Source organism: Pocillopora damicornis, chromosome 2 (assembly GCF_964200805.1).
Source record: "Pocillopora damicornis chromosome 2, jaPocDami1.2, whole genome shotgun sequence".
Lineage (NCBI taxonomy): Eukaryota > Metazoa > Cnidaria > Anthozoa > Scleractinia > Pocilloporidae > Pocillopora > Pocillopora damicornis.
Genome location: NC_142671.1, coordinates 33,490,778 through 33,509,956, shown reverse-complemented (window position 1 = coordinate 33,509,956; position 19,179 = coordinate 33,490,778). Strand labels below are relative to the sequence as shown.

General features: G+C 37.8%; 2 protein-coding genes and 1 pseudogene across 2 annotated transcripts; all 3 read right to left on the bottom strand.

The window, feature by feature from the left end:
* Positions 1-1,262: 1,262 nt before the first annotated feature.
* On the bottom strand, positions 1,263-2,281 carry LOC149050960 (uncharacterized; annotated as a pseudogene).
* A 3,921-nt stretch (positions 2,282-6,202) lies between these two features.
* LOC113670001 (ryncolin-2-like) lies at positions 6,203-10,134 on the bottom strand. The gene is made up of 4 exons (XM_089198008.1): positions 9,783-10,134; positions 8,646-8,733; positions 7,999-8,428; positions 6,203-7,555 (listed from the first exon to the last, which is right to left on the bottom strand). Exons 1-4 carry the CDS (start codon positions 10,101-10,103, stop codon positions 7,474-7,476), a joined length of 921 nt encoding a protein of 306 aa, XP_089054134.1. The 5' UTR covers positions 10,104-10,134; the 3' UTR covers positions 6,203-7,473.
* A 3,260-nt stretch (positions 10,135-13,394) lies between these two features.
* LOC113670002 (ryncolin-2) lies at positions 13,395-17,305 on the bottom strand. Its single transcript, XM_089198003.1, has 4 exons — positions 16,771-17,305; positions 15,453-15,543; positions 14,503-14,932; positions 13,395-14,017 (listed from the first exon to the last, which is right to left on the bottom strand). Exons 1-4 carry the CDS (start codon positions 17,095-17,097, stop codon positions 13,798-13,800), a joined length of 1,068 nt encoding a protein of 355 aa, XP_089054129.1. The 5' UTR covers positions 17,098-17,305; the 3' UTR covers positions 13,395-13,797.
* Positions 17,306-19,179: the final 1,874 nt, after the last annotated feature.

Below are 19,179 nucleotides of genomic sequence, written 5' to 3'. Positions count from 1 at the left end.
ACAAGAAGAAGCTCAAGACATATATGGTTTTACATTTTGCATATAAAAGAAATGGAATTCATAACACTTAACGAATCGGAAAACATTAGAATTTCCTCATGACAAACATTTCTGCAAGTTCTCGGCCTGAGAGCACCATATGTTCTATGGGCATATCGGCCGATTGCAAAATCGCCCCCCTATCGTCTTTGCTTGTTCGCCCTCTGATGTAAAAAAAGCACGATCCCACATCCACCTGTTCGCCATCAAAGTTATCAATTCGTTTCCCTACTGCTGAGAGTAATCATTTTTCGTGGGCATCCTAATCCATCGATCAAAATTTAATTTTACCTTTAAGCGACGATAAACTTCAATCAATATGCCAATTTACTTCCTTGTTAATTGACACACAAATAATGAACAAATTATGCAAAGCCAAAGAGAATCTGAGTGGTCATGTCTTTGCGAGTAAAGATCATCCAGATGTACAACAACTATGTGACCTTCCTTATGGAAAGCAAATAGTAGGGGTTTAAAAATTTTTAGTAAAAATCTTTGGAGCGCATGACAAACCAATGGGAAGGCAGGTGAATCATGTAAAGTGTCCTCCCAAATAGAGCGTAAAAATTTTCGATCTTAAGATCTGATGGGAACAGAATAATAGGCATCTTTTAAAGTCAATAGCAGCTATGATTTTTGGTTACAAGTTTTGTTATGGTGGAAAAAGAGTCCATTTTAAAATGATAGTGGCTGACTGCCTTCTTAAACCTCTTCAGATTAAGTCCCATTCTTTGTAAGAGGCCAGAAAACAGACCATTAATTTCCTAGACGTCACCTTCCCCATCATTCGTGAGGCAAATAAATATGCTGAACAAAATTTGTCCAGGCATAGGTGATGTCTTTGTAATGACACCTTTCTCAAGCAATTTATCCACCTCATAACGAACGATGAGGAACTCACATTCTGAAAAAGCTTGGTTTGGCAGTCTGTGTCAGACAGGGGTAGCAATACATTCTAGACTTGCTCTCAAAACATCAGACATTAGTATACTGGTACCAGGAAGTGTCCTCCAAGCTGCGAAGTGAGTAGTTACCTCCGCTGCTTTGAATGAGTTGCATTAATGTTGCAAACTTAGTCAATAAGGTAGGCAGAAAAAGTTCAAACCACTTACCTCATCCTTTATTTGAGACAGTTGTTTCATAACTTTTTCTTCTTGTTTGGTAATTTTTTCCTTCTGTCGGACCGATTGTGGCCTTTCCATAAAAACTCTTTCTTGGGGCCTTTAGACGGTGTAGCGGTCATTAGATGCTGAGCTAACAGAATACCTGATTTTGCTCACCTCTTTGGCATCTCGCAATTGTTTTGCCACGTCATCTCCATAAAGGTACTAGCTACCGATGGGTACTTCAGCAGAACAAATGACAGAGTATTCTGCTTTCAGTGATGGTTTTATTCCATCTCTTCGAAACTGGGCTAGTTGTCTGTTTGCATGCTCCAACATTGAAATGGTGTCGATTGGTTGTGCCATGATTTTGTTATTGACTGTCTGGAACAGAGGAATTATTACTAATCAACATGTTTGTTGTTTGCAAATTTGCAAAGGTAGTTTTGCAGATAATTTTTCGTAGATTTGATATCCTCACGTCTGTTTTCCTCTGCTTGGCATTTAACTGGCCCCATATCTCAGGATTTACTTTTACACCCTTTATGTCAGAGCAGTTCGGAGGTCATTTGCACTTTTCGACTAAACTTTTAATTTTTTCAGGGGAAAGTTTCTTGTCCAATCGTTTTTTAGTAATATCAGCTAACTCTTTCTACGTTTCGTCGCCGGTGGCGTCATCCTCGTCGTAACTGTTGGCAAAATCTTGAAGGAGCTTTGTTTCCCTAGCGGGAGTTTCCCGCTGTTTTTGGCCGTTGGCCTTTGAACACTCGGCGAGCCTTTGAATGTAATTTTCGTCGTCCAGCTCGTCACCACTAGCTTGGAGACTTAAATTGCCTACTGTTTGGTTATCGTAACGCTTTTGTTTGCCGGACTGACGAGAATTCCTTCAGAGTCAGAGTCTGAAACATCCTAGAGGTCGGATATGGACTTTCGTTTTAAGCTCGGGGGCGTTCGTCTGTGTCAAGCTGATCATACAATTCAGCCAAAATGCTGGCCATTTTACTCATGTTTTTGTTTATATTATCCAGGGATATAGCAAGGTCTTTGTCTTTTAAAACATGAACAGAATTCTCCTGACTAGGAGAGCTGTCGGCGGTGCAGGCAGCGTGAGCCATTAGCGTGGTATCTTTATCAGACATATTAGAAGAAAACGACTAAAAACTGTGTAAAAACTGTGTGTGTAAAAAAACACCTAAACCTGGAGCTTACCTGCCGTCTCTGGTAGTACACAGTGAAAATAAAGTGATGATGGCTTAGATTATCCTTGAAAAGCGGTAGAGCTCGCTCACAATCTTTCTTTCAAGCGAAATCGCAAAGCACTGATCATTGATGCGCATGCGCATTTCATGTAATTCCTTAGTGACGTAGACTGATGAAAAGATAGAATTGGCAAATTAAAAACAGTATAAGCTATTCGCTTGCTTCTTAGGTGACTGTCAGATTACGCCTCAGTGTTGATCTACTGCTAACAATTTTTTTTTTCAAATATTATTGGGTGGCAGTGTTTCCCTATTTTCTCCTCAAGGCTGTTTTTTTCGCAGTGTGAAGGTTGCTTAAAATCATTTATTTTACCTGATATTTTATTTTATCTTTTTTAAACAGATATGTACATTGTTGTTCCTATAATTGATCAATTTTCAAAAACAGTGAATCTTTCTTCATCAAAATTCGATGGCATCAAGCATCATTTATCAGGGCAAGATCAACGACTGCATCCAAATCCTCCTCGGTTTTTTTTTTGTTTTTTTTTTTCTCCTTCGCTACTATTGCACTGTCTACTAATAGCTCTTCGTTTTACGAGCATTATGTCTGGGAAAAGCTATTTTTTTGCTATGAAGTTTGATCTTCTGATTTCTTCTCCATCTAAACCAGCTTATCAATGATTTGAAAACTGATATATTTCAGTGCTACAATAATCATTGCTCGTTTAAGTATTTTGAAAATACTTGTCCAAACCGACCTTAAAATCAGGGCTCTACAGGACGACATCGAATTGGACTAGAGAAATAACTAGCACCATCTTTAAAGTTTTTCCTGAGAAAGAGAGTCAGATATCGTAACAGGCTAGTTTGCTAAGCTTGAAGGATAAATTTAAGTTAAGCTCTACTTTCGGCCTCCTCCGCAGCCAGGGACAACTCTATATCACTAAGAGACTATTCATCTAGCCACTCAGAAACTTCTTCATTTGTTAAAAATTTCACCCTCATATCATCAGCGCAATTATTCTCAGGTAATGCCCCACTGCACAGACATTTTCCATTCATCCTGGCGTGTGTTTCATCCTAAAAAATCACATAGTTCAATGAAAGGTCCATTGCAGCCGTTTTGCTTAATTTGGTTTGGTTGCTTTCCTCATGTAATAACTTCAGTATTTCATTCGTGTAATTCTCATTATCGTGACAAGATTGTAAGATATATTAGCTGTGATCCTTGATGCTCTTTTTATGTGAAACTGCACCCACGTTATCACAACAGTGCTCGGAAATCTGAAGCTCAAGCAGTAGTTAATCGCACAAGTCATTATCGTAGTTACAATCACTGACTTGATGTTGCGTGACATAGCCACTGATGTCAAATTACGTTACATCTTGCTTATTTTTTGAGACACAATCTTTGTTCATGCTGTTCTCATTCGTGTTTAGAATTGCTTCCATTTCACCATTCCCGGAATCATTTGGCCTTTGCTCGCATTCAGATAACAAATTACAAAGCTCTTGATCATCAAAATCATCAGTTGAAAACTCACCAAACTAAAAGGTGAAAAAAATCGCTCTTGAAACTTTTGCTAATATGTTAAAAAACGAGTATGTCTCTCACTCGACAATCTCTCATATGATTGATTAGCGTAAGCTATATTTCGTAAATCGTATCCAAATTCTTCACATTCGAAGAATTAGATACAAATCTTTATTCGATTACCTCACAACTTAACAATGGATTGATTTCCTCTGGAATAGGTTTTCTGAAAGTAACCAACTGATACATAGTTTATAATTTGCTTTTTCCTAATATATCCAACGACTGGCTTATAATATGATAAGAAGACGTTTGCTGCGTCAATACTCCCACGATTTATTGATTGATGTGAAATTCAAGTTTCGCTCTTGCCACAGCTAGGAAAAGAGCCCAGACTTTCCAATTTTGGTTTGTTTGTTGCTTTTTTCTTTTTTTTTGTAAGGATTGATCTTTATGTTCTATAGCTTTGCCAAGTTTGGAAAATTGTTTCGCAAAAATCCACACATTTTAACGATTTTTAAGAGGGAGCGTATTTAGACTATCTTATGAAAAGATCCATAAAATTGTGGAATAGTGCTAATACAGATTTGAAGAAACATTGCATATATATAAAGATTTATTTTCCCTGGTTCAATTCCAGAACAGTTTTACTGAAGGTTAGCTCTTCAGTTCCTGGCAAAAGAGAGATGCCATACTTTGACCTACGATTGGAATCTGTGCGAGAAGTCTCCACTATTCGTTTTATCGCTTCCTTAATTTTTAGCCCTCACCCAAAGAAATCCTACCAAGTGATGTCTTTTTGGGCAGCTAATACTTACATACCAGGGGAACGATAGCCAACCCTTCTAAAGTCGGGATGGTGGCATTTCTGGTAATAAACACCAAGTCTCAAATCTGCCACAATTCTAACATGAAAAAAAAAAATTAATTGCGTGTTCTTACATTCTACATTCATTGATTTATTTTTAGAGCAATTCTTATTTTTTAATCAATTATTTTTTTCTATCAAGAAAGTTTTAATATTCCTCATCCTTCACCACGCCATGGTTATAAGTTGAGTTAATCATGTGAACAACAAAACACAATGCAGTAGAATCGTCGCGATCCACCCACTCGGAATGCTAACCATCCCCTGGTATGGAACACCATACCATGTAACCGTAATGAAATGCTCTTAGAATTACACGTAAGGAAAACAAATGAAGTTATCTTGTGTTACGGCATAATCTAACCGACAAAAAGAACATTACAATCCTACATACTCGACTCCTTTACCACACAACTTGTAATATTCTTAATAAGGAGCGAATCGTATGGTCAGTACAGTATTAATCCTGAATAAACTCACTTGAGTCTTCTACAAGGTATATCTTAGCTCACCATCGACAAAAATAATCACAGATTTCTGCAAGGCCCCTAGAAAGGAACAGTCTCCATATTAGCTTTCCCCCGGTATAGCTTTCCAAATGGTCACTCACTCCAGACAACAGCTAGTAACTACTTCTACAAAGTATTCTGGAACATTCTGGAGGCTTAAAACGCAACTATTTTAGTAGTATACATCATGATTACGATACCTAATGAGATGTTCTAGAAACTTCCATGGTAAGTCTTACGGTTGCCTTAACTGTGCATTGTATCGATCGCACAAGGAGTATTCAAAAGACGAAAACAAGATGAAAGAAACTATTAAAATTGTACTTTGTTACCAACAAAAATACTTGTCGCGCTTAAAATTTCGTTTCTCTAAAAGTCAAACCTCGAAAAACTAGCGAAAAACTCAAAGTTTGGATTGTTCTGTTCGGTCATTTTGTTATCCCTTATTTTTTGCCCGGTTCTTCACCTTAATACCCTGGAAAATTTTACGTGCTCTGTACATACTAGTGGAATAATAACCAGCCTAGCGTTATTTTTCGCGTTTATGAGTGTAATTTCTTAACTTCTGTTCAAGTGATTATATTGAGACTAACCCCAAAGTTTTCACCGAGCCAATCAAAAAATTGTTTTTTGAAAGATTAAAAGAAGTTTTTAGCTTAGGTTATGGAATTAAGATCAGAATATCAGTTTTGCGGCTGAACAAGTTCAGCCGCACAAATTTTTCGAGGAATAAATTTTAGGAACTGTTCCATTCGTGTCGAGTAGTTCGCTAACCGTTTGTATTTAAGAATTAATTTGGTCAAAACAGTAGCTAGAAAGAGAGAATCAGGCGATATTAACTGATAATTTCGTTGAGCAACGGCTTGAGGAGGATCCAAGTGGTTAGGAAAACTCTATAAATATATATTTCACTTCTTTACATAACTAACACGACGTGAAGACAAACTCTATAAATATGCTTACGAAAAAGCATTCTGTATTTCAATGCTACAACATCAAATCACGAGTGACTCAAATATTTTGTATAAATACTTAACTCAGATGGTGCACTTCTACTTTTGTGTTTTATCGCAGACAGCAAAACGTACACTTGTACCATGGACCTGCTCGTAAACTCCATCTACTCCATCTAATTCAATGCCACTCCGCTTACCAGCTATCTTACAATCATTACAAACTTTTACAAGAATCAATGAGCACAGGGCAGATATCGCTATCTCTTGATAGGTAGCGATTTACCAGATATCTCTGACTTTGCTTTCATCTATGGTTAATGGACTCCACTGCTGCAAATAGCATGCACTCTAACATCAGCAGAGATGAGGGATTAGTCCATAGTCCTACGTAAGAGAGGTAAATCAACCTAATTTTTTTCAGTTCTACGATATAGGGCAGTATAGCAGCCTTCCTTTATGGGGAGTCACGATACAGGGTAATTGCAAGTTAAGTTCACATGTCAGGGTCAAGGTCCATGAAGCCCATAATAGTTTATTGTAATTAGAGCCTGCGCAAAGAAGAAGCTCCGCAAGATAAAAAAAAAACCAAAAAAACATCCTTTCAATGCAACTGTGCTTTCAAAACTTTCTTTTTATCTATGAAGCTAGTATTTCTGACCTTACTATACTTTTTTTGAAAAAGATTTTACAAGAACGGCGACACATCAATTAGTTGTGATATTTACGACCTTTAAGTCAATAGAGACTACTGTCTTTTTAAATGACTTAAAACATGAAGACCATCCGTTACTTAGTTATCATACCAGAGATAAAGAATCACCTGTGCGCCTTAGAAACAGACTTTGATGAAGACCAAATTTAAATACAATACGCTGTTGTTGTTGTTTTTTTTTTAAAAAGATTTACTTTTAGGAATAATATAGATAAAAGGATGAAATCCTAAATCGCTCCTTTATTGCATTTATATCCAGTATGTAACATCTTGATGTGCATTTTTATCACGATGAATAAAGACATTATCATTATTGTTATCATTATTATCATTACTATTATCGATATTATCGTTATTACTACAACTATCACTTTGCAAAAGAGGCTTGTACGTGCAACTTCTTCAAATAAAATCATGCTGGTCGAAGTTTGAGCTCAGTGTGTTTTAACGAATAATCTTGTCCTCGAAATGGTGCCCAGGTAATTCCTTGTGCGATACTTCCACTTTAGTACAAGCCATTTGGATTTGCGTTATGGCAGGCACTATACCACTAGCCACCTCTAAAGGCTAACGCACAGTTTTTTCCGTTATCAACGTCGTTGTCTCTGTCCCTGGTTGTGAAGCTCATATTTCTATGACGAAAAAAGAATTTTGTAAGAAACTGACGAGAAGCTGGACAGCAATGTTGCTGGTAGAATTGCTTGGTCAGAAATATCCAAGAAGCGCTGCATCGTCAGAAAAGTGTACGAGGAATGATTCCTTGAACAGGAAACAGAAAGGTATCGTGATGCTAAAAATGAAGCATAGGGCGATACATACAATATAAAAGGAGCAATTATGGTCAGCAATATACTTGAAGTTAGATTGGTTCATCAGCAATGGTGCATATATCAATGAATAGTGAAATACGATCATTCCGCATTGATGCTTCCTCCGTATATGTAGAAAGAGCTGATCAACTTAAATATTGGGATCTTCACTTTTAGAAGGTCATAACTATTTTATTCATTTTTTTGGGAAGGAGATATTCTATTCATTCTACATGGCACAAAAAACTGAAATGCCTGTAACAAACCTGATACCATTTCTGTCAGATGGTGCCAATGCGTTGCCTGCGGCGCCTCGATACCCGTCGATCGTCACCCGATAATCTACGCTTTCGTCGGCCACAGCGAAAGTCGTGTACTCGGCAAATCGTCGGACGCCTTCGTAATCCTCCATATCAATTCGAAACACCATGTTAGCAGACGCAGTCAGACGGTGAAGATAATCGTTTCCGAGCCAAAACTCGCCCTCCAGATTTCCAAAGCCTCTTTTGTATGATTCCCAGTCGACATAAAAGTCTACAGAACCATCCATGCGCCTTTGAAAGGTGGTCCATCCTCCACCATTAGTTTTCATGTCACACAGCACTTGAAAAGGTTCTTCGTCATCAGGGTAAACCCAGTACACACCGTCGGTTTTGGAACCATTTTGATAATAGTCTAGACAGTTCTTGGGGCAATCTAGAAAATAACAAAACGCGAAAGTAGAACGCTTTGACAAAAAATATATACAAATTGTCTGTTGTAACGATTACCAGCAAAGCGAAAACTGTATATGTCATATATTGTCCTCACATCTTTTCGAAACTCTCTTCTTTTTTAGCTACTTTACCACAATTCTCCTAAAGTACATTACTTTATGGCTGATAAACTAGAAAATTACACCGGGTTCACTTACCTCTGATGCACTTACAGAGGGGTGTGTTGGATTTGTCGCCTGCGAAACATATTTCGTTTTTTCTGCATGGATAATCCATGCAGGTGCCCTGAAATTAGGAAAAGAAAATTGAGAAACATTTATCTTTTTTAAAAGTTGATAACAAAATATTTTTTTGGTCTTGAAAGTTAAATGCCTTTATTCGATATTACATGCAAGGAGAAGCTCAAGACATATATGCTTTTATATTTTGCATATTAAAGAAATTTAATTTACAACACTTAACGAACCGGGAAACATTCGAATTTCATCATGACAAACATTTCTGGAAGTTCTCGGCCTTAGAGTATCATATGTTCTATGGACATATCGACCGACTGCAAGATCACCCCACTATCATCTTTGCTAGTTGCCCTCTGGTGTAAAACAAACGCGATCCCACATAAACCTTTTTGCCATCAAAGTTATCAACTCGTTTCCTTACTGTTGAGCGTAATCATTTTTCGTTGGCATCCTAAAATATTCCGATCAAAATGTGATTTCACCTTTAAGCGACGATAAACTGCAATCAACATGCCAATTTATTTCCTTGTGACGATGTACACATTATGCAAAGCCGTTAGTATATTGAGGTCTTCCTGTATTTGACATTTTTTATGGCTGATGGCGGCAGAAAATAGTATGAACTAGTAAGCTTGGCTTACTTTAAACTTACGCGTTGACAGATTTAGGGTGAACTTGTTTTGCTTTAAGGAAGCGAACTTGTGACGGGGCAAAACTTTCAAAAATCGATTGATGTACGAGTGGAAAACGCTGGAATCTTCATCAGCAGGATTTATGTCAAAAATAAAGCAAGGTTTTTCAATGCAAAATTTATATCCTGAAAATAGTTTCAGTACTTTTTATCAAGGTCTAACATTTTGTTTTATCATGGCTCTACCGGGCTTCTCTCCTTGATACAAACATCGACAAATTTCCCACCAGGTTGCCGCAAGAATCTTCGATTCTTTAAAACTTTAGCGACATATGTTTGCTAGAGTAAGGTTGATGTATCCCAGTTAGAAAACATTTTAAAGAGATCCAGCTTCGATTTTAGAGATAAGATTCAAACATTTAGCCACAAGTAATTTTTAATACACGAAAAGAGATTCAGTTTACCATTATTCCTCTGTAAATGAAATGTTCATCCTCGATAAAGGTAGCAAATCCAACAAATCGATCAGAGTCGCTTAGCTGACATTTGAATTTCCCTGAGTCGCCCTTTTGGGTTCCAAAGTTGTAAGATTGACATCGCTCTTCATCCACACACTCAAACTGACAGGAACTTTCCGAATCCACATCTATTTCTCTTATCAGGCTTCCGTTCAGCTTTTTTCCTTGTATCATGTCAGCAAAGTTAACTGCTCTCAGATCTGGCTCTGAAATACGGCCTATGCCGTACACAACGGCACAAAGGAGAAATGTCAGACAGAGATGCATGTGTAGTCTTAACCGTCGGTAAGTTTATGATGAAGAAAATGAATGTTTGTTTCACTGCTATCTGATTTGGTAACTAGGTAAGCAGGTGCAAGAAAGTTGGTAGATTGAAAACAGTTTAAGTAGTGAAAAGGTTGATTTTTTTTAGAGCCTAAATAATGCATAAAATCAGTTTTTTACTGATATTCTTTTAATTTTTTTTTACAGATATTTATATTAGTGTTCCTACAATTGATCAATTTTCAAAAATAGTGACTCTTTCTTCATCAAAATTCGATGGCATCTTTCAGGTCCTACTCGGAATTACTAGTGATGCCATAAACCTGTTCAAATATGATCGATTACGATTCGAACAGGGAAGAAAGTTAAATTCAAATTTTTTTTGTACCGTTTCAGAACGTCCATGACGAAGGTAGAACCAAGCAGTGGTTCCAAGTTTTGGAATGGTAGGGTGCACATTGCAGAAAACTTTTAAGCCCTTTGCCAGTTCAGGCTTGTTTTAATTTTCTACGGTTTTGTGTGCTTCTAGTATTTCCATGGCGTATTTTCGCTTTTGAGTGTTAATTTCCCTGGTGTGTGCATGCCTCATACAGTTTGCGTCCTTTAAATATGTACGAGTTATGTCCCTAAAAAATATACACACCTTATTCGATGATGTAAAATTTAATACACAAGGATATTTTGAAAATTGTGCAGTATTCTTGCGAGTGCCTAAGGTTTATCATTATCCACTGTTATTTAACTTTTTAATTTTTTTAAGTTTGGTTTGCGAAACACATCCATCGCATAAGGAGTGCGCGAAAGACGAAAACAAAACGAAAGAAACATCAAAATTGTACTATATGACTAACAAAAAAATCTGTTCCGCTTAAAACTTCGTTTCTCTAAAAGTCAAGCCTCGAAAAACTAGCGAAAAAATCAAAGTTTGGATCGTTCAGTTCGGCCATTTTGTTATCCCTTATTTTTTGCCCTGTTCTTCACCTTAATACCCTGGAAAATTTCGTGTCCCTCTACATACTAGTGGAATAATAACCAGGCTAGCGTTGTTTTTCGCGTTTATATGTGTATTTTTCTTACTTCTGATCAAGAAATCATTTAAAATTAACTCTGAACTTTTCACCAAGCCAACCAAAAAATGTTTGTTGGAAGGTTAAAAGAAGTTTTTTTAGCTTGGATTGTGGAATTAAGATCATAATATTCGTTTTGCCGCTAAACAAGTTCAGCCAGACGGGGAATTAATTTTAGGAATTACTTCATTCGTGTCCATTGCGCCTGTCGGTCAGGTTGATGCATGAGTGGCAAGGCCTTCACCATCCTCAATCCAAGGTCTTTATCGGGATTTGTTCGGATTATGGTTGCTAAAACACTAAAAACTCCGTATCGCTTACTGACAGTGACGTTAAAACTTTCCTTGAGGGGAAAGAAAACCAAACATGTACGGAAAGAAAAACCGAAAGTTACGAAATCAGTGGCCTTGGTAGTGGCATTTCCCACGGCTGAGAACGAAAATTGAGAACTGGAAGATTTGCCACAGGCCGATTTTGGCCGAGTATCTGAAAGATTTCTTCTGTCCGTAAGGACCAAGTCAATGACTGAGAATTTTTATATTAAAATTACGCCCATTGTTTGTTTTTGTAGTTTTTCAAGGCTTTTTTTTTTTTTAATCTTGAGCGTTAGCGCCAAAGCACTTTACGATTTTTATTCGGGGATTATCGATCCTTTTATTTTCATTACTTAAAAAAGTTGAGTTTTCTTGTCAGTAAAAGGCTACTGTGTTTATATGACAGATTCCTGGTAAAGAAATTGACTGTCAGTCCTATATAATTATAATCCTATACATTGCCCCAGTTTTATGAGACTTTATCCCTAGTGAAATAAATAATCGTAAGTCGCTAACTACTTTTACAAAAAAAAGATTTTATTTTTCAACTGCACCATTTAAAATACTAGTATTAATTTCACCTTTTTTACTACAATCGTTATCATTGTTATCATTACTATTATTTTAACTCACCAACACTAGGCCCTCTAATATTCTTAATACACTCAAGGCGGAGTGAACATAGTAAACAATAAGGCAATCATGACAGAAGCTCCAAACAGACGAGCTCCACCCACTCGTAATGCTAACCATCTCCTTGGGATTTGGAACACCTAATGCTCCTAGAATTACACCTAGCGAAAACAAATGAAGCTATCATCTGTTGCGGCCTAAACAAACGATAGAAAGAAGATTAAAACTCCACAGAATCGACTACTTTATTTCACAACTTGTTATATTCTTAATAAGGAGCGAATCCTACAGTCAGTACAGTATTAATCCGTAACACACTTACTTAAGCCCACCACAAGGTATACCTTAGGTTATCACCGACCGAAAAAAACGTCCCGTTACGCGAAGGGCACCTGTGCTGTGGTCGACCCATGTGAAGTGGTCGCTTACGGAAGAATGGAATCATAAAATAGAGACAAACCAATAGCGCTAAAATTAGTCATGGTCGGCTGCAAGCGGTTATCGCTAGCAACAATGAAATGGAAAGTATAATGGATGGAAAAGTGGTGAGATAATTAGCTAAAGTTAGGTTTCACTGCCCTTCACTATCGTTAACCAACGATATATATATATATATTTTTAAACTTACCCTTTTCCAATACAATGAGAGTCTCTTGGTGTTCTTACCATAAGGATTTTTATCTGGCACAATTTGATTCAAGTGTTACATGGACGAGTTTTCTCTAAGGTGCTGTCTTACCGTGCGATTATTGACCATCGCACCAATAGCGACATTCAAATTTACTTTCAACCCAGACATAACAAAGAATCCAATGAAAATTATTTCAGACAAAATGTAACGCTTGGGGAGAGCAATAACAACCAATTAACATTAGATAAACATTAAGCAATCTTTGATAAGCAGGAATACAAATAATAAAAAGACAGTAGGGAAGAATCCTCCTATCTCGATTTGTAACAGACTAAGATTTACGCATCTTTTTCGATCTGTTGGCCATAATTCAGCTTGGCATCATCTAAGGGAGTTCACGGTTTAAGCGAATGTCTCGTGGTCTTTGAGGTAACTATTTATTGAAAGACGCAGTAAAGAAAAGAAAGTTGACAGGTCTTCAATTGAGTAATGTGCGACGTATCAGAGAAAAGATGAAACACGAGTAAATTACCGCAGGTCTCTTTTCATCGAGTTGACGGGAGATATTTTGCAACGCTCTGCTGATGTTTATTTTAAGTGCGTCTGCAAGCCAGCGTCAGTTACGAAATAACTTCTCCATTAGACAATCTTTGAGACATTAACACGTTTAATTGAAATTAAGCCCATCATCAATATGTATGAAAGTCTCCACTGACGAAATAAGTAACGTTTTTACAATACGAATTAAAAGTGCCTTTCTCTCAATGAAGGAGCGACATATATTCAAAGACAGAAAAAGGGCTTTATATACGTAGATAAATCAATGAAACTATTTCACGAACAAAATAAGAAGGTTTATCACCACTAGGAGCGTTGAAAGGCTACAGCTAAACGCCCATCTGCCAACAAAATATCTCATTAACCGAACTCATATATTACAATCATCACAAACTAAATTAAGAATTATAACTCCTGCACAGCAAACATCTTTAATTATTAATCAGAAGCTACAGTTTGCTGTTGGCTTAAAGACGCAACTACTTCAATTGAAATCACGCTGGTCGAATTTTGATCTCGGTGTGCTTTAAAGAATATCCTTGTCCTCGAAATGACTGCCATGTAATACCTTGTGCGTTACCTCCGCCTTTGTACAAACCATTTGGATTGGCGTTATGGCAGTAGTTGTACCACCAGCCACCTTTATAGTCTAACGCACAGTTTCCGCTGATTTTCACGTCGTTATCTTTGTCTTTGGTTGTAAACCTCATATTTCTAAGATATCAAAAGCATTTCGTGAGAAACTGAGAAAAAGCGAGAAAGCAATCCTTCTAGCAGCATATCATAGTCAATAAAAAGCAGATGGCACTGCATGGTTGGAAATACGTAAGAAGCACTAATTGTCAGCAGTGCACATAAAAAGATTCCCTTTCAGGAAAGTTTGAGAAAAAGGAGTTGTAAGCAAGTACACATGTTTTTTAGGTTAATAGCGTCAACATGAATTTGACGTCATCTTTATGAAAGAAGCAATCCTAGTTAGCAATAAACGGGAAGTTGAAAAATCTGATCGGCGATGATGCAATACTTTAGCTTAGATTTGTCATTAGGAGAAAAAAGCTGATCAGCCCAAGAATTGGGATCCTCGACTTCCAGCAGTCCTCAACGTATTTCCAAATTCCTGGGCAGGAGCTTTTCAGAAATTACCCTTATATTACTGGTCATTCATAGAGCAAAATACAAAAAGCTGCAATGCAACAAACCTGATGGGCCTATCAAGGGAAACCAATGCATCGCCAGCGGTGCCTCGGTATCCATCGATTGTCACCCGATAATCATCGCTTTCATCGGCCACAGCGAAAGTCGTGTACTCGGCAAATCGTCGGTCGCCTTCGTAATCCTCCACATCAATTCGAAACACCATGTTAGCAGACGCAGTCAGACGGTGAAGATAATCGTTTCCGAGCCAAAACTCGCCCTCCAGATTTCCAAAGCCCTTTTTGTATGATTCCCAGTCGACATAAAAGTCTACGGAGCCATTCATGCGCCTTTGAAAGGTGGTCCATCCTCCACCATCAGTTGTCATGTCACACAGCACTTGAAAGGGGTGTTCTTCATCAGGGTAAACCCAGTACACACCGTCGATTTTTGAACCATTTTGATAATAATCTAGACAGTTCTTGGCCGGGCAATCTAGAAATAACGAAAAAAAGTAAAACGCTTTGACGATAACAAAAATTATTTATTCTATCTCTCTCTCTCTCTCTCTCTCTCTCTCTCTCTCTCTCTCTCTCTCTCTCTCTCTCTCTCTCTCTCTCTCTCTCTCTCTCTCTCTCTCTCTCTCTCTCTCTCTCTCTCTCTCTCTCTCTCTCTCTCTTCCTCTCTCTCTCTCTCTCTCTCTCTCTCTCTCTCTCTCTCTCTTCCTCTCTCTCTCTCTCTCTCTCTCTTCCTCTCTCTCTCTCTCTCTCTCTCTCTCTCTCTCTCTCTCTCTCTCTCTTCCTCTCTCTCTCTCTCTCTCTCTCTCTCTCTCTCTCTCTCTCTCTCTCTCTCTCTCTCTCTTTTTAGATGTTTTTGTCATGGACGTTACATCCTTGACCTTTCGTACCCTTGCCTCAGCTGGTGCCAATCTACTCGTTTTATCTGTCCTTGGCATTTTCAGTATATCCCTCTCCTAGAGTATTTTTTGTCTTTCCCCGAACAGATCTCCACTTACCTCTAATACACTTACAAAAATGAGTGTTTGATTTGTAGTCAACAACACAAATTTCATTCTCCTTGCAAGGATCGTCTTCCTCGCAGGTGCTCTAACAATTAAAGAAAGAAAATCATTATACAAAGAGATATCAAAAGGATGATGGCAGACTTTTTCCTTTAAGAGAGCTCCATGGGGTTTTTTGACCGCGCGAAATCTGGGTGCGAACATAGCGCGAGTTTAAAAAGTGTCAACATGCATAACAAACATGGCGGCTAGACAAACTTTGGTCATGAAATCGAGATCAGAATATCAGTTTTGCCGCTAGAAAATTTTAGCCACACGAATTGTTAGCAATTGCTCTATTCGTGTCGAGTAGTTAACTGGGGCTAGCTGTCGGCTTAGTGTCGATTGCGCGGGAAAGATTGAGTTTTTAGTGAATTGAAATGAAACTACAGTATATTTGCTTGGATTCTGCGTTGGATTTGTGGTCGACCGGTAATTTTGAGCTTGGATTTTTCGCTTCTCGGATCAGGCGTTCGGAAATGGAATGTTCAGCCTTGGGCTTTTCTTATGTACGTTGAAAACCTCGAAATGAACAACTCGCTAAAATGGGCTCTTTTCATCAAAGTAAGCGGTCAGATAACAAATGATACACTGTGGAAGTAAGGTGAGGTATTTTCTTTGAGAATTTGACGTATTTTATTTATTCCTGAGAACAGTCTTAAATATGCCCATACCAACTCTTATAATTCCGCTATGACTGTTATTGCGCAAGATGATCATCTCACAGCTGGAGCTTGGGCCGCCTGTGACGACGGCAGAAAATTTTATGAATTAGAAAGCTTGGCTTGCTTTAAAACCAAGCGCTGAAAGATTTGGGGTGAACTTGTTTGCTTTAAGGGGGAGAACTTGTGACGGGACAAAACTTCCATAAATCGATTGATGTACGGATGGGAAAACACTGGAATCTTGATCAGCAATATTTATGTCAAATATAAAGCCAGGTTTATTTCCCCTATTGTGAAAACTCGATTACTGGCTCTTCGTTGCAAAAATTATTTCCTTAAAATAGTTTTAGTACTTTTTGTCAAGGTCTCACTTTTTTTGGTTATCACGGCCATACCAATGCAAGCTTCTTTCCCTGACGTAAACATCGGCAAATTTCACCAGGTTGCCGCAAGATTCTTAAAAAACTTTGGTGACATATGTTAGGTAGAGTAAGGTTGATGTATCCCAGTTAGAAAATATTAAAAGAGATCCAGCTTCGATTTTAGAGATAAGATTCAAACATGGAGCCGCAAGTAGTTCTTGATACACTAAAAGAGATTAAGCTTACCTCTATTCCTCTGTAAATGAAATGTTCGTCCTTGGTAAAGTTAGCAAATCCAGCAAATCGATCCGAGTCGCTTAGCTGACATTTGAATTTCCCTGAGTCGCCCTCTAAGGTTCCAAAGTTGTAGGATTGACATCGCTCTTCATTCACACACTCAAACCGACAAGAACTTTCCGAAGAAACTTCTATTTCTTTTATCAGGCTTCCGTTCAGCTTTTGTCCTTCTAACTCTTTGGCAAAGTTAACAGCTTTCAAATTTGGCTCTGAAATACGGCCTATGCCATACACAGCTGAACAGACGAGATTAAATATCCACAGATACATGTTCATTCTCCATGGAAAGCTTTTCACGTGAACTGATGTGGAAATTTCTTTGACTTTGAGCGGCGACCTAGCTAGGTTAGCAGGTGAAAATAAATTCTTAAAATGAAGAAATAGTTTGCAACAATTTCTTTTACGCGCCTAACACGCGAAGAATGCACTCGGGAGGCGTTGTATATAAACATTTATCATCATTATTATTATAATCATAATACCCCTGACAGAGCGTTCAGCGCTTCAGCGCTTCAGCTAAATTAACTAATTTAATAAAAGGAAACCGTCCTATAATTTGTGGTATCCCTATCCGTCTCTTTAACGACACGAAGAATACGCTGATTGAGAAGTTGTAAATAATCCTCTATAATCATTATTATCATAATCATCATATCTTTGGTAGAGCGGACAGCTGTTATGAATTATCAGTGTTACGGGGAAATTTACTGATTTTCCCGTGTGTGTTATTCGGAACATATTTATTCGAAAACTTTCACATTTAACCATTTCAAGTCCTTTCATTTTAATAAATAAAAAAAAATGTATAAAAAACACAGTAGCTTTTAGAATAGATTTTGCTTGTTACTCGCTTTCATTATGCACCTGCATGGCAGCACTTTTGATATTTATTACACGGTTTTTTAGGTAAATATAAGTGTTAATGGTCTTTCTGGAAAAATTGGTTTTCATGGTAGTTAGCAGCGGAGTTTATACTCGTAACTTTAATTTCTTTTCATACGAAGGTTTCCACTCCAACCCTGCATAGTTAAGCAGAAACTTTTCATTGCTTTTCCGTTTTTATCTCCTAAGCTGCGCTACTGCAATTAAGATAGGTATTGTTTTTTATATCAGAGCTGTAAATTGGCATCTAAGTTTCCTACTTTAATGGCCTCGAGTTAATGGCATCCAGCTTTTTAATTTTGAGATTCTTTACGTCGTAGAAACAGATGGAATATTTAAGTAGATTTCGTTTAACTTCAAAGAGACCTTTTCCCGCTCCTTTGTGTCTATTCAAATATTGCGATCTGTGTAACAATAGCACCTCACACCAGTTAGTTCTTAAGCAAGTCCTTGTACAGCTTTGATGATTACAAACTTGAGTACGCTAGAGGTCATGTCGCTTGTTGGCCTGACCTTGAATAAAAACCTACTGTGGACCCAAAACGCTGTCTCTTCCTTGACGTCCGTACAAGCTCACTCGAAGCAGATCTCCGTGTGCCAGGAAACCGTGACGAGTTTTCGTTCTCGCAAGCTGAGTGGCCTCCACCGAGCTAATTCCCCCTCGTTTGCAAGTTTTCCGAAAATTCCAGTGTAGTGAGCGAAAAACTATCGTCACATCAATTACATAATAGAAATACCCTCCCCTAATTACTGGGCGAAATCTCTTGTTTCAGGGAAATTTTACCATTAGAATTAAATGCTTCCGTACCAGATGATTTCATGAAAAGGAATGCAATGTACTTGAGCGGTCAGTGTGCTGCTGCAATGCAAGTAACGTCGAATGGAAGTCACTGGGTCTCGAGGGCACATGCTGGGCTTGGAAAGCTTGGGAAGTTGAAATGATGATGACACGATAAAACACTTGAAGCTCTAGCCTTTTGAAATATTTCATGTTTCTACGGGGTTTTATCAACCTTTATAAACAACTAGGTCATATTAAACAATTAAGTTGTTTCGCCTCTCAATTGAGTCAACTGATTCCAAAGAATACAGTATCTTTCTAGAGTTATCGGTGCCGAGAAGCACCTGTTATGAAGACCGCAGAGGTTCTCACCAGAGAAAAAACGAGAACTCCTCACTAAGGCATCCGTTCGTGAAATGAATCTTCCTTAAGATGAATCATAATCTTGTATAAATTTCCTTTAAAGACTTAAGGTTGATGAAATGTAGTTAGCAATAACACAGAAGAAGCCAACGTAGAAATTAATCCAGAAATAAAGTGGGATGATTTCGTTTTAGGACTATTCAAAACAAACACTGTTTATGTTATGAGTTTCTTTCTTTTAAAATTTAATACATAACCGACAAGAGGCAGTTCGTTTTTAGCTATTTATGACTGAGACTCCATAGAGTTTTTGCTCTCCAGTAGCGCGCGCG